General features: G+C 49.3%; 1 protein-coding gene across 1 annotated transcript in view; it reads left to right on the top strand.

The window, feature by feature from the left end:
• LOC139577325 (neurogenic locus notch homolog protein 3-like) overlaps positions 1-15,252 on the top strand; it is a 41,232-nt gene that overhangs the window by 21,361 nt on the left and 4,619 nt on the right. The window contains exons 9-24 of the mRNA XM_071404351.1: positions 928-1,041; positions 2,522-2,755; positions 2,892-3,341; positions 4,642-5,028; positions 5,268-5,496; positions 5,630-5,831; positions 6,251-6,407; positions 6,949-7,133; positions 7,263-7,395; positions 11,135-11,392; positions 11,499-11,611; positions 11,845-12,380; positions 12,486-12,961; positions 13,091-13,316; positions 13,433-13,692; positions 14,752-15,056. Of these exons, the coding sequence (XP_071260452.1) occupies positions 928-1,041; positions 2,522-2,755; positions 2,892-3,341; positions 4,642-5,028; positions 5,268-5,496; positions 5,630-5,831; positions 6,251-6,407; positions 6,949-7,133; positions 7,263-7,395; positions 11,135-11,392; positions 11,499-11,611; positions 11,845-12,380; positions 12,486-12,961; positions 13,091-13,316; positions 13,433-13,692; positions 14,752-15,056 (4,265 nt within the window). The remainder of the gene's footprint in view (positions 1-927; positions 1,042-2,521; positions 2,756-2,891; positions 3,342-4,641; positions 5,029-5,267; positions 5,497-5,629; positions 5,832-6,250; positions 6,408-6,948; positions 7,134-7,262; positions 7,396-11,134; positions 11,393-11,498; positions 11,612-11,844; positions 12,381-12,485; positions 12,962-13,090; positions 13,317-13,432; positions 13,693-14,751; positions 15,057-15,252) is intronic.

The following is a 15,252-nucleotide window of genomic DNA, read 5'->3' as shown; positions in this document are numbered from 1 at the left end:
AGATTCTTATTCAGGTTGGCAATTTACATCTGGGGCAGACATCCCCCCTCACCCCCCATCTAGCTATTGAGCCTGTGTAGCTGATGCAGGCAGGGAGGGGGGGTCCCTGAGAGAGAAAACAATCCCACTGTCTCTCCCCCTCTAACCTCCTGCCCCAAGCAGCAACACAGACACACAGAGACACAGACCAGGTCCATCCTCCTCACACTGTTAATCACCACTAGGTATTCCTAAACCGACCGCACCAATTGACTCCTCCAAGGGCCCCTTCCCCATTGATTTCTGTTGCTTTGCCAGCCAAACCTTTTCTCAGACATGGAATACAAGTTCATTTAAAGCCTATTTTGGTGTTTCCATCTCAACAAATTGAGAACGAGCTGTTTCAGACACTGTAGAAGAACGTGTACAAGATGAAATGGCTCAGCTAGTTGACCAAGGCATTAACCATACTCACTATTCTGGTTTGACATTTACATGAATGTCGGGGCAAGAAATCCATTTAAATGGTAAGCATGTGGGAGATAACATCTTGCTGGGTTAAGCGATTGGTAGACGTGTTGGAAGTTGGAACCGTGACTTGACATTAGCAGACATTCCAGAACACAACATAGTCCTTAAGAGTCCAGACATTCTCAAATTCACCAGACATCCCAGAATGCATCATAGTCCAGACGTAACAGAACACTGCAGATTCTAGACATTGCCGAACCTAACCCTCTCCAGAACCATGTTTAGGTCCTACACTGTAGATCACAGTAGACATTTCAAGTCCATGGATCACCCTGTCCAGACACTTCAGAACCTTACCATCCCACTGTACAGACGTCCCACACCTAACCTAGCCTGGAGACCTCTGGCTGACCTCACTGTGGACCCGTCTACTGGAGCTTTTCTCTGACCCTTCATCTCTGTATTTGCCTGTCCCAGGGTTTACTGGCACCATGTGTCAGATCGACATTGATGAGTGTGCCAGCACGCCCTGCCAGAACGGAGCCAAGTGTTACGACCGGCCCAACGGATACGAGTGCCGCTGTGCTGAAGGTAAGGAGCAATAATAATGTCGATTTCTTTATGTCCGTGTGTGTGTTCTGTGTTTGTGTGTGTCAGTGTGTACATACATGAGTGGTCCTAGACTGACAGTCAGCCCCTACAGCAGGCAGGTCTGTCCCCTCACCTCTATAGGGGTTATAGATGGTGATGGTCTCAGTGAGAGTCAGTGATAGTCGGGTCAGATGACTCCCTGGTTGTGTGTCTGTTGCGGCCTCAGACTGCTGGTTGGACTGGACCTGGGAGACTGTTGCTGGAGATGTGCTGAGGCTGAGCTTGGGTTGAGACTGGGCTGGGGTTGAGACTGGGCTGGGGTTGAGACTACGCTAGGGTTTAGACTGGGCTGGGGTTGAGACTGGGCTTGGATTGAGACTGGGCTGGGGTTGAGACTGGGCTGGGGTTGAGACTGGGCTGGGGTTGAGACTGGGCTGGTGTTGAGACTAGGCTAGGGTTGAGACTGGGCTGGGGTTGAGACTGGGCTTGGATTGAGACTGGGCTGGGGTTGAGACTGGACTGAGGCCCCTAATCCCCCTCTTCTCCCCAGCTGGTCCCTCGGACCCCAGGATCACACACAGGGTCACCCAGGGCCAGCAGCTGCTGGGGGTGCGGGGGGTTAGGGCTGGTCATCCCCCCGACATCTGTTCCTCTGTACCCCACAATACATACCCCCACACACCCCAACACACTGCACTGGCCTTGTGGTATATCTTAGCTCACTCAAGATCATTCCTATTCATATTAACATCTATGTGTGAGACTGTGAACAGCTACAGTGTTTTTAGCTGTTTCTTGACAGGTGTGTTTGTGTTAGTAGGTCTAGTGTGTGTGTTTGTGTGTGTGTTTGTCGGAGGCTGTGTCTATGTGTGTGTATGGGGGAATCTGTTGCATTGTTTAGCGGTGGCCAGCTGCTTGGTATTCCCTGTGTCGTCGTCCCCCCCCCCCCCTGTTGTTGAGTGAAGTGGCCCTGTTAGACGTGGCGCGGCCCATTGTCCCCGGTGGGAACAAAGCCAGGCCTGTGAGCCTTGTCAAGGGCCCTACTCCTTCTACACCGCAAGGCCCTGGCCCCTGGCCCACAGCACGATGGGGCCTACCTAGCACCCGGCACAGCAGCGCTCAACCCGCTCTGCACCACCACACCACACGGCTCTGCTCTGCACTCTGACGAACCAACTAACACTGCTCAGTCTCACACACACACACACCACCGTCGGCATGGAAACCACGGGGCCCAGAACTCCAAACTGTAGAAGCTTTCATAGAGAGAGAAAGAGTGGGAAATAGGGGGAGGAAATATAAAGGGAGAAAGAGGGAAGTGGAGATGGAGAGAAGTGAATGGGAGAGGGGAAATGGTAGGAGGGGTTTGGATGAGGAGAGGTGGCAGGCAGATTTAAAGAGAAATAACTATCTAAAAGAAGAGTGAGACGCAAAGAAGCCCCAGGAGGCCTGTTCTAATTCCTGTTGTCTCTCCCCCAAGGGTACGAGGGCACACTGTGCGAGAGCAACACCAACAACTGCCAGCCCGACCCGTGCCACCACGGCACCTGCGTGGACGGCATCGCCAGCTACACGTGTAACTGCGAGGCGGGCTACACGGGCTACCGCTGCGAGAACCAGCTGAACGAGTGCCACAGTAACCCCTGCCAGAATGGGGGCAAGTGTGTGGACCTGGTCAACAAGTACATCTGCCAGTGTCAGCACGGTACCTCAGGTGAGAGAGCAGTACCAACAGAGATTCATAACACTAAATATCTTCTACTTTATTCTGGTTATAGACACAGATTTTCTGCTGGGGTCTCTGTCATAGTGCTGCTGTTTGATTGGTGTTCTCTCTCTTGTACACACAGGTACCAACTGTGAGATTAACTTTGATGACTGCGCCAGCAAACCATGTGACTATGGCATCTGCAAGGACGGCATCAACCGCTACGACTGCGTGTGCAAACCAGGCTTCACCGGCCCTCTGTGCAACGTGGAGATGGACGAGTGCTCGTCCGGACCCTGCCGGAACGGGGGGACGTGTGTGGACGAGGAGAACGGCTTCCACTGCCAGTGTCCCGAGGGCTTCCAGCCTCCCTACTGTTTCTCCCAGGTGGACGAGTGTGGCAGCAACCCCTGTGTGCACGGCGCCTGCAGAGATGACATCAACGGCTACCGCTGTGACTGTGAGCCCGGCTGGGTGGGGAAGAACTGTGACCTAGACCGTAATGACTGTCTGCCCAGCCCCTGTCAGAACGCTGGCACCTGCATCGATCAGCTGAACGGATTCACCTGCAAGTGTCGCCAGGGCTTCAGAGGTGAGCCTGCTGTCCTACCCCAAACCTTATCTCTATCCCCAAACCTTATCTCTATCCCTGATCCTATCTCTATCCCTGATCCTATCTCTATCCCCAACCCTATCTCTATCCCTAACCCTATCTCTATCCCTAATTAGCCCTATCTCTATCCCTAACCCTATCCCCAACCCTATCTCTATCCCTATCCATATCCCTATCTCTACGCCTAACCCTATCTCTATCCCTAACCCTAACTCTACCCCAAACCCTATATCTATCCCTAACCCTAACTCTATCCCTAACCCTATCCCTAACCCTATGCCTAACCCTATCTCTATCCCAAACCCTATATCTATCCCTAACCCTATCTCTATCCCTAACCCTATATCTCTATCCCAAACCCTATATCTATCCCTAACCCTATCTCTATCCCTAACCTTATCCCTAACCCTATCTCTATCCCAAACTCTATCTCTATCCCTAACCCTATCTCTATCCCTAACCCTATCTCTATCCCTAACCCTCTCTCTAACCCTATCTCTATCCCTAACCCTATCTCTATCCCTAACCCTATCTCTACCCCTAACCCTGGCTCTACCCCAAACCCTATCTCTATCCCTAACCCTATCTCTATCCCTAACCCTATCTCTATCCCTAACCCTATCTCTATCCCTAACCCTATCTCTATCCCTAACCCTCTCTCTAACCCTATCTCTATCCCTAACCCTATCTCTATCCCAAACCCTATCTCTACCCCTAACCCTGGCTCTACCCCAAACCCTATCTCTATCCCTAACCCTGACTCGATCTCTAACCCTGACTCTATCCCTAACCCTGACTCGATCCCTAACCCTGACTCTATCCCTAACCCTGACTCTACCCCAAACCCTATCTCTATTCCGAACCCTGACTCTAGACACACAGAGGCACTACAAACATACACCAGGCACCCGTGATGTATACACTCTCACAGTATACACACACATGGTAGATAAACACCAATCACTGTTTGAAAATAAACTTGGAGATGCATGTATGCAGCAAAACATTTCAACATCTACAGACCGTGTAAACTTCTGTACGTTGTTCTCATGCCAACTGATGCTTCACACAACTCAAGAGGCCTTGTTTGGTTTGGTTTCCAGATCATCCATAAAGGGTCCCATAACGCCCCCTAGTGTATATCTAAAAGAACTGCAGAGAGTGACAAGGTTTACTTAGTAAGGTTTATCCCCATGTTAAATTAACCTACTCAATGACTCTACTCTGTATCGTAATCTAACGCATCTCCCTTGTGTTCGCTCTGTCCTGCGTTGCCTAGGTAACCTGTGCCAGGTAAACATCAACGAGTGTTCGTCCAGTCCGTGTCTGAACCAGGGCACGTGTGTGGACGGCGTGGCCAGTTTCACCTGTCTGTGTGAGCTGCCCTACAGCGGGCCCACCTGTGCCGACGTGCTCACCCCCTGCTCCCCCAACCCCTGCGCCAACCATGCCCTGTGCACCAACACACCTGACTACCTGGGCTACCAGTGCAACTGCCAGCAAGGATGGCAAGGTCAGCTGTGCAACATTGACGTGAACGAGTGCATCGCCAACCCGTGTAAGAACCGTGGTACCTGCACCAACACACTGGGAGGGTTTGTGTGCTCCTGCCGCGGCGGCTTCACCGGACCCAACTGTGAGACGGACATCAATGACTGTGCCCCTAGTGAGTGACCAATGAGAGACTAGCAATATTCTATTACTGTACTTCATTATCCATAGGACCACAGTCTCTGCTGCTGCTGTACAATACTGGCCTCCATATCTGCTTCTACTTCCTCCAACTCCAGTTTATCACATTATCCATAGAACTATAGTACTGTATAGACATATCATCCTCCTCTCCCTCCATCCCTAACCCCTCTCTCTCTCTCTCTCTGTCTCTCTCTCTCTGTCTTCCTGCAGACCCGTGTCTGAGTGGGGGTTCCTGTACGGACGGTGTGAACTCGTTCCGCTGCAGCTGTCTGCCAGGCTTCACGGGGCCTCGCTGTGCCGTGGAGGTGAACGAGTGTCAGAGCGCCCCCTGTAAGAACGGAGGCACCTGCACAGACTACGTCAACAGCTACACCTGCACCTGCAGACCTGGCTTCACTGGCATTAACTGTGAGACCAACATCCCAGACTGCACTGAAAGGTGAGTCTCATAGTCCGCTGTGTTTGTGTGCGTGCACGTGTGCCCTTTGTGACCTTTGAAACAGTGCGTGTTCTGATGTGTGCAGAATGGATCAGCAGTGATGATTTAACTATATTTTACCCTACACCCACAGCTCATGCTTCAACGGAGGTACCTGTACAGACAAGATCAACGGCTACTCCTGTACCTGTCGCTCAGGCTTCACAGGCTCCCACTGCCAGTATGAGGTGAATGAGTGTGACTCCCAGCCCTGCCTCAACGGAGGGGTCTGCCAGGACGCTCTGGAGTCCTTCCGCTGCTCCTGCCCCAAGGGATACACAGGCAACCGCTGCCAGGTACACACACAGCATATACTATACTATTATATACTATACAATATTTTATATTCTATACTATTCTGTTCTATACTATTCTATACTATTATATTCTATACTATTTTTTGCTACACAATACTATTATATTCTATACTATTCTTTTCTATACTATACTATTATATTCTATACTATTCTTTTCTATACTATACTATAATATTCTATACTATTCTATATGATACTACTATATTCTATACTATTCTATTCTTTACTATTCTTTTCTATACTATTATATTCTATACTTTTCCATTATTTTCTATACTATGCTAATCTATTATATTCTATACTATTATTTTCTATACTATTCTATACTAATCCAGAAAGCATTAATACAAACACATGTTCAGATACTGTGGTGTTAAGCTGGTTCTCTGTGTCTCCAGATGCCAGTGGACTGGTGCAGACGCTCGTCTCCCTGTCAGAACGGAGGGCGCTGTCGTCAGAAGGACGCCTCCTTCTCCTGTGAGTGTCTGGGAGGCTGGTCTGGACGCTACTGTGACATCCCTGGGGTTTCCTGTGAGGTTGCCGCGCTCAAGAGAGGTACGGGCGCATGCTCTGTTCTTGTTATTTGTGTGTGTGTGTGTGTGTGTGTGTGTGTGTGTGTGTGTGTGTGTGTGTGTGTGTGTGTGTGTGTGTGTGTGTGTGTGTGTGTTTACTGTAAGTGTTTAGCGCAGCGGTGTCAAACTCATTTTGCCCTGGGGGCCGCATTCGGTCTTCAACGAGGTCCAGAGGGTCACACACATCTTTATATTTCCTCTCCATCAAAGTTAGCAAAGAATTGTCCTCTATCCATAGTTGTGGGATTTTCTGATGCTCCCTGACGGTCTAGCTTCATTTTGGTGATTATTAGCGAGCTGGAAACAATCAAGAAACTGTATGAATGTAGGTCCATTATCATTACTACACTGTTTCCATTTGGTTTTAGTCATTTTAAAGTATATTGAGTTCGTACATATATATTTTGTTTTACTCAAACCACCCACGGGACGTATGGTCGACACCCCTGGTTTAGCGCATGTATGCAGTATGTGTTTGTATTTATACCGTGGTATAACCGTCCCCGTCTCTTGTCTGCTCCCAGGCCTCCAGACAGACGAGCTGTGTCATCACGGAGGTCACTGTGTCAACACAGGCAACACCCACTACTGTAAGTGTCCCACAGACTACACAGACAGCTACTGTGAGAGCCAGGTGGACCACTGTGAGGACAAACACTGTCGCAACGGCGCCACCTGCAGGGGCTACGTGGGAGGATACCAGTGTGACGTGAGTCGGATTAGTCAAGTCAGAATTGTGTATAAACTGCAGTTTGTCTAATAACTATGAAGTGAATGTGTTAATATTGTAATATGGTTGTAGATATGATGTTAATGGTATGTGTCTATGGCCCTACAGTGTATGCCGGGCTACACCGGAGAGAACTGTGAGATGGAGGTCAACGAGTGCCAGTCTCACCCGTGTCAGAACGGTGGCACCTGCATTGACCTGGTGGGACACTACATCTGCTCCTGCCCACCTGGCACCTTGGGTATGTCCTTTTCATGTCCTCTTCTGTCCTCACCCATGTCCTCTTCTGTACTCACCCATGTCCTCTTCTGTACTCACAACATGTCCTCTTCCCTACTCACAGCATGTCCTCTTCCATACTCACAACCTGTCCTCTTCCATACTCACAGCATGTCCTCTTCCATACTCACAACCTGCCCTCTTCCATACTCACAGCATGTCCTCTTCCATACTCACAACATGTTCTCTTCCATACTCACAACATGTCCTCTTCCATACTCACAACATGTCCTCTTCCATACTCACAAAGTGTCCTCTTCCATACTCACAACATGTCCTCTTCCATATACACAACATGTCCTCTTCCATACTCACAACGTGTCCTCTTCCATACTCACAACATGTTCTCTTCCATACTCACAACATGTCCTCTTCCATACTCACAACATGTCCTCTTCCATACTCACAGCATGTCCTCTTCCATACTCACAACATGTCCTCTTCCATACTCACAGCATGTCCTCTTCCATACTCACAACCTGCCCTCTTCCATACTCACAGCATGTCCTCTTCCATACTCACAACATGTCCTCTTCCATACTCACAACCTGTCCTCTTCCATACTCACAGCATGTCCTCTTCCATACTCACAACGTGTCCTCTTCCATACTCACAACATGTCCTCTTCCATACTCACAACATGTCCTCTTCCATACTCACAACATGTCCTCTTCCATACTCACAACGTGTCCTCTTCCATACTCACAACGTGTCCTCTTCCATACTCACAACCTGTCCTCTTCCATACTCACAACATGTCCTCTTCCATACTCACACCATGTCCTCTTCCATACTCACAACATGTCCTCTTCCATACTCACAACGTGTCCTCTTCCATACTCACACCATGTCCTCTTCCATACTCACAACATGTCCTCTTCCATACTCACAACCTGTCCTCTTCCATACTCACAACATGTCCTCTTCCATACTCACAACGTGTCCTCTTCCATACTCACAACCTGTCCTCTTCCATACTCACAACCTGTCCTCTTCCATACTCACAACGTGTCCTCTTCCATACTCACAACATGTCCTCTTCCATACTCACAACCTGTCCTCTTCCATACTCACAACATGTCCTCTTCCATACTCACAACATGTCCTCTTCCATACTCACAACGTGTCCTCTTCCATACTCACAACATGTCCTCTTCCATCTCACATGTCATCTTCCATACTCACAACATGTCCTCTTCCATACTCACAGCATGTCCTCTTCCATACTCACAACATGTCCTCTTCCATACTCACAACATGTCCTCTTCCATACTCACAACGTGTTCTCTTCCATACTCACATGTCCTCTTCCATACTCACAACATGTCCTCTTCCATACTCACAGCATGTCCTCTTCCATACTCACAACATGTCCTCTTCCATACTCACAACATGTCCTCTTCCATACTCACAACATGTCCTCTTCCATACTCACAGCATGTCCTCTTCCATACTCACAACATGTCCTCTTCCATACTCACAACATGTCCTCTTCCATACTCACAACATGTCCTCTTCCATACTCACAGCATGTCCTCTTCCATACTCACAACATGTCCTCTTCCATACTCACAACATGTCCTCTTCCATACTCACAACATGTCCTCTTCCATACTCACAACATGTCCTCTTCCATACTCACATGTCCTCTTCCATACTCACATGTCCTCTTCCATACTCACAACGTGTCCTCTTCCATACTCACAACGTGTCCTCTTCCATACTCACAACATGTCCTCTTCAATACTCACAACATGTCCTCTTCCATACTCACAACCTGTCCTCTTCCATACTCACAGCATGTCCTCTTCCATACTCACAACATGTCCTCTTCCATACTCACAATGTGTCCTCTTCCATACTCACAACATGTCCTCTTCAATACTCACAACATGTCCTCTTCCATACTCACAGCATGTCCTCTTCCATACTCACAACATGTCCTCTTCCATACTCACAATGTGTCCTCTTCCATACTCACAACATGTCCTCTTCAATACTCACAACATGTCCTCTTCCATACTCACAACCTGTCCTCTTCCATACTCACAACATGTCCTCTTCCATACTCACAACATGTCCTCTTCCATACTCACAATGTGTCCTCTTCCATACTCACAACATGTCCTCTTCAATACTCACAACATGTCCTCTTCCATACTCAGAGCATGTCCTCTTCCATACTCACAACATGTCCTCTTCCATACTCACAACATGTCCTCTTCCATACTCACAACGTGTCCTCTTCCATACTCACAACCTGTCCTCTTCCATACTCACAGCATGTCCTCTTCCATACTCACAACATGTCCTCTTCCATACTCACAACATGTCCTCTTCCATACTCACAACCTGTCCTCTTCCATACTCACAACATGTCCTCTTCCATACTCACAACCTGTCCTCTTCCATACTCACAGCATGTCCTCTTCCATACTCACAACATGTCCTCTTCCATACTCACAACATGTCATCTTCCATACTCACAACATGTCCTCTTCCATACTCACAACATGTCCTCTTCCATACTCACATGTCCTCTTCCATACTCACAACACGTCCTCTTCCATACTCACAACGTGTCCTCTTCCATACTCACATGTCCTCTTCCATACTCACAACATGTCCTCTTCCATACTCACAACGTGTCCTCTTCCATACTCACAACATGTCCTCTTCCATACTCACAACGTGTCCTCTTCCATACTCACAACGTGTCCTCTTCCATACTCACATGTCCTCTTCCATACTCACAACACGTCCTCTTCCATACTCACAACGTGTCCTCTTCCATACTCACCTGTCCTCTTCCATACTCACAACATGTCCTCTTCCATACTCACAACGTGTCCTCTTCCATACTCACAACGTGTACCGTTATTTCCTTGTGAAGTGAATAAAGAGGAGAGAATCCTATAGTGAGTATAGTTACATGCACACAATAATACGAGTATTGTGGATAGTCAGATTAACATATTAGTTCGTTTAAAACATTTACATGCTTTGCAAGAAGAACGATTTCCCTAATAATCCTGTTTGCATGGACACATCTGAAATCAGGCTGCCTGATAGAACTTTGATGAATGCAGAGAATTGCCAATCAAAACAAATTGTCTACCACAGCGGCCATGTTATTTTTGGGAGGCCTATTTGATAGACTTCCCTATCTGAGTTTGGACATGTAAAGTTTGTATGTGAAAGCTACTTCTGGGATGCATACTTTCAGCTTTTCCGAACTCACTTCACTCGTGCAGAAGGGAGGCTGGGCTGCTGGTGCTGCCTGGTACATGTACAGATCAAATACACTACTGGTGCTGCCTGGTACATGTACAGATCAAATACACTACTGGTGCTGCCTGGTACATGTACAGATCAAATACACTACTGGTGCTGCCTGGTACATGTACAGATCAAATACACTACTGGTGCTGCCTGGTACATGTACAGATCAAATACACCGCTGAAAGTCAGATTAAGCCGTTAACATGTCCTAATAATTAGAGAAGATTGCTCAGAAAACCAGGTGTTTTAATCGGCGTATGCTTACTACCATTATAACCTTACGCTGATTAAGATAAGCAGAGTAAGGTGTTTACATGACTAATGCCGTACTCTGCCTACTGCCATAATCCGTTTGATATTTCATTACTAGTGTGCATGTAAACATACTCAATATTGATAGCTGTCCATCTCTCCTACAGGTGTTCTGTGTGAGATCAACGAGGATGACTGTGCTCCTCCTCTGAGGCTGCGCGGGACTCCTCCTAAGTGTCTGAACAACGGTACCTGTGTGGACAGGGTGGGGGGCTACCGCTGTAACTGTCCCCCTGGCTTCACTGGAGAGAGGTGTGAGGGGGACATCAACGAGTGTCACTCCAACCCCTGCAGCCCCGCCAACAGTCTGGACTGCATCCAGCTCCCCAACGACTACCAGTGTGTCTGCAAGCCCGGCTTCACAGGTAAGGAGGGTGCGCTTGTGTGTATAGTCGTATTGTTGTGTATATAAATGTGTGTGTTTGTATCTGTTTGCGCCACTCTAACGTGTGTGTGCGTTATTGTGTGCAGGTCGGCGGTGCCAGAGCAGGTTCAGTGTGTGCGAGTCTCAGCCCTGTCAGAACGGAGGGGCCTGTTCTGTCTCCAGCAGCTCAGCCCTTGGATACGCCTGTACCTGTCAGCTGGTAAGTATCAACATGTCACTGTCGCACACTTTTACCCAGTGTCTAGTCCGCCTGTGGAAACAGCTGATATTTCTACAACCATCTCTGTCTCCCTGAACTTCCCTGCTCACAGAGGATAACCTAGAACCATATGTCAAAGCCCCCTGGATTTATTACCATGCTACCGTCCTGTAGTTGACCACATCTGTTTCTTACCCACACTGACGTTGTATGTGATTGTTCTCCCTCCTCAGGGCTATGCTGGGAACAACTGTGAGAGGAGGATGACGTGTCGGGAGTTGTCTTGCTATAATGGAGGTAGTTGTGCTCTGACCACGCGGGGCGCCCGCTGTACCTGCCTGACAGGCTACGCCGGGCCCCAGTGCCAGCACCGTAGTAACGAGGGCTGCTCCTCCCAGCCGTGCCGCAACGGAGGCCTCTGCACCGAGGAGACCAGCTTCCCCTTCTTCCTCTGCCAGTGTGCCCAAGGCTGGACGGGCAAGCGCTGCGAGCAGGGCAGCACCAGGCTGGTAGAGACCCTTCCGCCGCCCGCCTGCACCCTGGCCGACTGCCACGGCAAGGCCAACGACGGTGTCTGCGACAAGGAGTGCAACACATTCCCCTGCCGCTGGGACGGGGGCGACTGCTCGCTGGCGGTGAACCCGTGGGCGCGCTGCACCGACCCGCGCTGCTGGCGTGTCTTCAACAACAGCCAGTGTGACGAGTCGTGCAACAACGCCGACTGCCTCTACGACAACTTTGACTGCAAGAACAAGGAGAAAATCTGCAAGTAAGTACTCCACCGCCAGCATTCTGTTCTGGACTCTCATTCTTTCACCTTACCCTCTATATGAAACCCTCTAAGCTGATCTCTGTAACTCTCTGTCTCCACCAGTCCCATCTACGAGGCGTACTGCATCGACCACTACGCTGACGGCCGCTGTGACCAGGGCTGTAACTCAGAGGAGTGTGGCTGGGACGGTCTGGACTGTGCAGGGAATGTTCCAGAGAACCTGGCTGACGGGGTGCTGGTCCTGGTGGTCCTGCTACCCCCGGACGAACTCGTGAATACGGCCCCTGCCTTCCTGCAGAAGCTCAGCGCCATCCTGAGAACCACCCTGCGCTTCCACCTGGACCACAACGGAGAGCCCATGATCCATCCGTACACCGGCCGAGAGGCGCGCATCAAACGAGAGCTGCAGCCCCACCAGGAGGTCATTGGGTCCATAGTGTACCTGGAGATAGACAACCGTCTGTGTTCCCAGCGGTCTGACGACTGTTTCCCGTCGGCAGACAGCGCAGCAGACTACCTGGGAGCCCTGTCAGCCGTGGAGATGCTCCACTTCCCCTTCCCCATCAAAGAAGTCCGCGGTGAGCAGAAACCCACTGACACTATACCAGGATACAGAGATAACGTTACAAACATTTATATACATGTCATTTCTCCATCAAATACTGTAACCACAGCTCGTATACTAAAGTCCTTGTTATAACATGTAGGTGAGAAGATGCAAGGCCCTGTAGACATGCCAGAGTGGGGCAAGCTGATGCTGGTGGGCATGGCAGCCCTGTTCCTATTGGTCATCCTGGTGGTGGGCGTGCTGATTGGCCGCAGGAAGAGAGAACACAGCACCCTGTGGTTCCCCGAGGGCTTCTTCCCCAAGAAGGAACCCAGCAGCAACAAGAACCGCAGGGAACCCTTAGGCCAGGATGCACTGGGCATGAAGTGAGTAACCACACTGTTGTGTCCTCAGTACACTTACAGCACTCCTATGGTGACTCCAAATCAATGTATCTGCTCCACTATGGTAGTGTGACTGTGTGTTACCTGTCTCTCTCCAGATACATGCCCAAGACGGTGGAGGAGTCTCTGCTTGGCAACCACAGTGACTCGTGGATCGACACAGACTGCCCCGAGGCCAAGAGACTGAAGGTTGAGGAGCCCAGCATCCTGCCCGACAGTGAAGACACTGTAGACTGTAGACAGTGGACCCAGCACCACCTAGCGGCTGCAGACATCCGCATGCCCCCCTCCATGGCCCTCACCCCGCCCCAGGGAGAGTTCGACCAGGACTGCATGGACGTCAACGTCCGAGGACCTGGTCAGTATTGAAATGAATCACATGGAGCATTGTTGTGTCATGAGCAGTGTTGTATGTGTCTGGACTTGAATCCTTGAGGCTGTAGTATATCCTTTAAAAAACACTCCTCCTGATTCGTATTCCCGGTGTTTATTGTTAACGTAAACTCGTACATCGCCTTGGTCCGTACAATTGCCCTTATTTTAGCGCCCCAAAAACATAATACTTCCAGATCAACTGTAATGTCAATACCATTGTAAAGCACAATTTATCCCCTTTCCAACAGAATCAATTACATGACCTAAACGCTGCCAGTTTCTGCATAATTCAAGCAGGCAATGAGCCCCGTCGGGTCTTTTTAAAAATGACGGGTGGGGAAGCGAAACTAATGCGTGATAGTGAGAAGGAGAGATGTTGTGTGGGAAAATTGCTTTTTTTCACTCGATCTATCCAACTTATCACCTTATCGCCTCTAAAATGTAAATAAAACACTATAAAGAGTTTATATAATGTGTCATTACATACCTATTTGAAAGTTTGTGTCGAATTTGAATCGGGTTTTTAGGGCGGTGCTAAAGTGATCTTAGAAGTAAACAGCGGCTTTGAGAATGATGATCGCATGCAATGATGACGCAAAAAATGACTAGGTAATCCCCCCTTACCCCCGTCACTGTCCATTTCTTGTTTTTAAACGATGAGAGAAGTGCTACACCTGTTGGAAAAAGATTGTAAGTCAGAAGTAGTTGCTTTATGCGTGCTGTACGTTACGACATGACACGTCACGATGTAACGGAGGGTCCGTTTTTTCAACTTTTCTCCAATACTATAGAGCCATTACCATGTCGATCAACGCTTGAATAGAAACCTAGTTCACACCCCCGATTTTGAAGTCAACACAGTCGCTACAGTCCCATTAGTTTTCTTTGTAGCCTCGTTTGAATGTTGCGGTTGCGCACATTTGTACGGAATGGGGTGTTTACTTTAGTTGCTACGTTTGAGCTCTTTGATCTGTTCCTGCCCATTGTGTTTTGATTGACACATTGACTGACCCTTCGCCTCTCCCGTCCTTCTCCCCTCCAGACGGTTTCACCCCTCTGATGCTGGCGTCGTTCTGCGGAGGCGGTCTGGAGCCCGAGCTCCCCGAGGAGGAGGAGTCAGAGGAGTGTTCTGCCAACATCATCTCTGACCTCATCTACCAGGGCGCCACATTGGCCGCCCAGACGGACCGCACCGGAGAGACCGCCCTTCACCTGGCTGCCCGCTACGCCCGCGCTGACGCCGCCAAGCGGCTGTTGGACGCCGGGGCCGACGCCAACGCGCAGGACAACACAGGGCGCACGCCGCTACACGCTGCCGTGGCCGCCGATGCCCAGGGGGTCTTCCAGGTAAACACACTTTTCAGATGCTTAATGTTTAATGTTATATCTTCACACTTACTCAATGTATTCCTCTGTCTTTCTATACGCAGTATTACACATGTAAGACTTGACTTTGCTACTTCTTACGGTTGCCCACTTTCTGAGTAGACTGCTGTGTCATCTGCCAGACTGACATGTTATTTCTCCCTGTCTGTCCTGGTTA

This window comes from Salvelinus alpinus, chromosome 1, assembly GCF_045679555.1.
Source record: "Salvelinus alpinus chromosome 1, SLU_Salpinus.1, whole genome shotgun sequence".
Taxonomy (NCBI): domain Eukaryota; kingdom Metazoa; phylum Chordata; class Actinopteri; order Salmoniformes; family Salmonidae; genus Salvelinus; species Salvelinus alpinus.
This window is presented reverse-complemented; position numbering and strand designations above follow the sequence as displayed.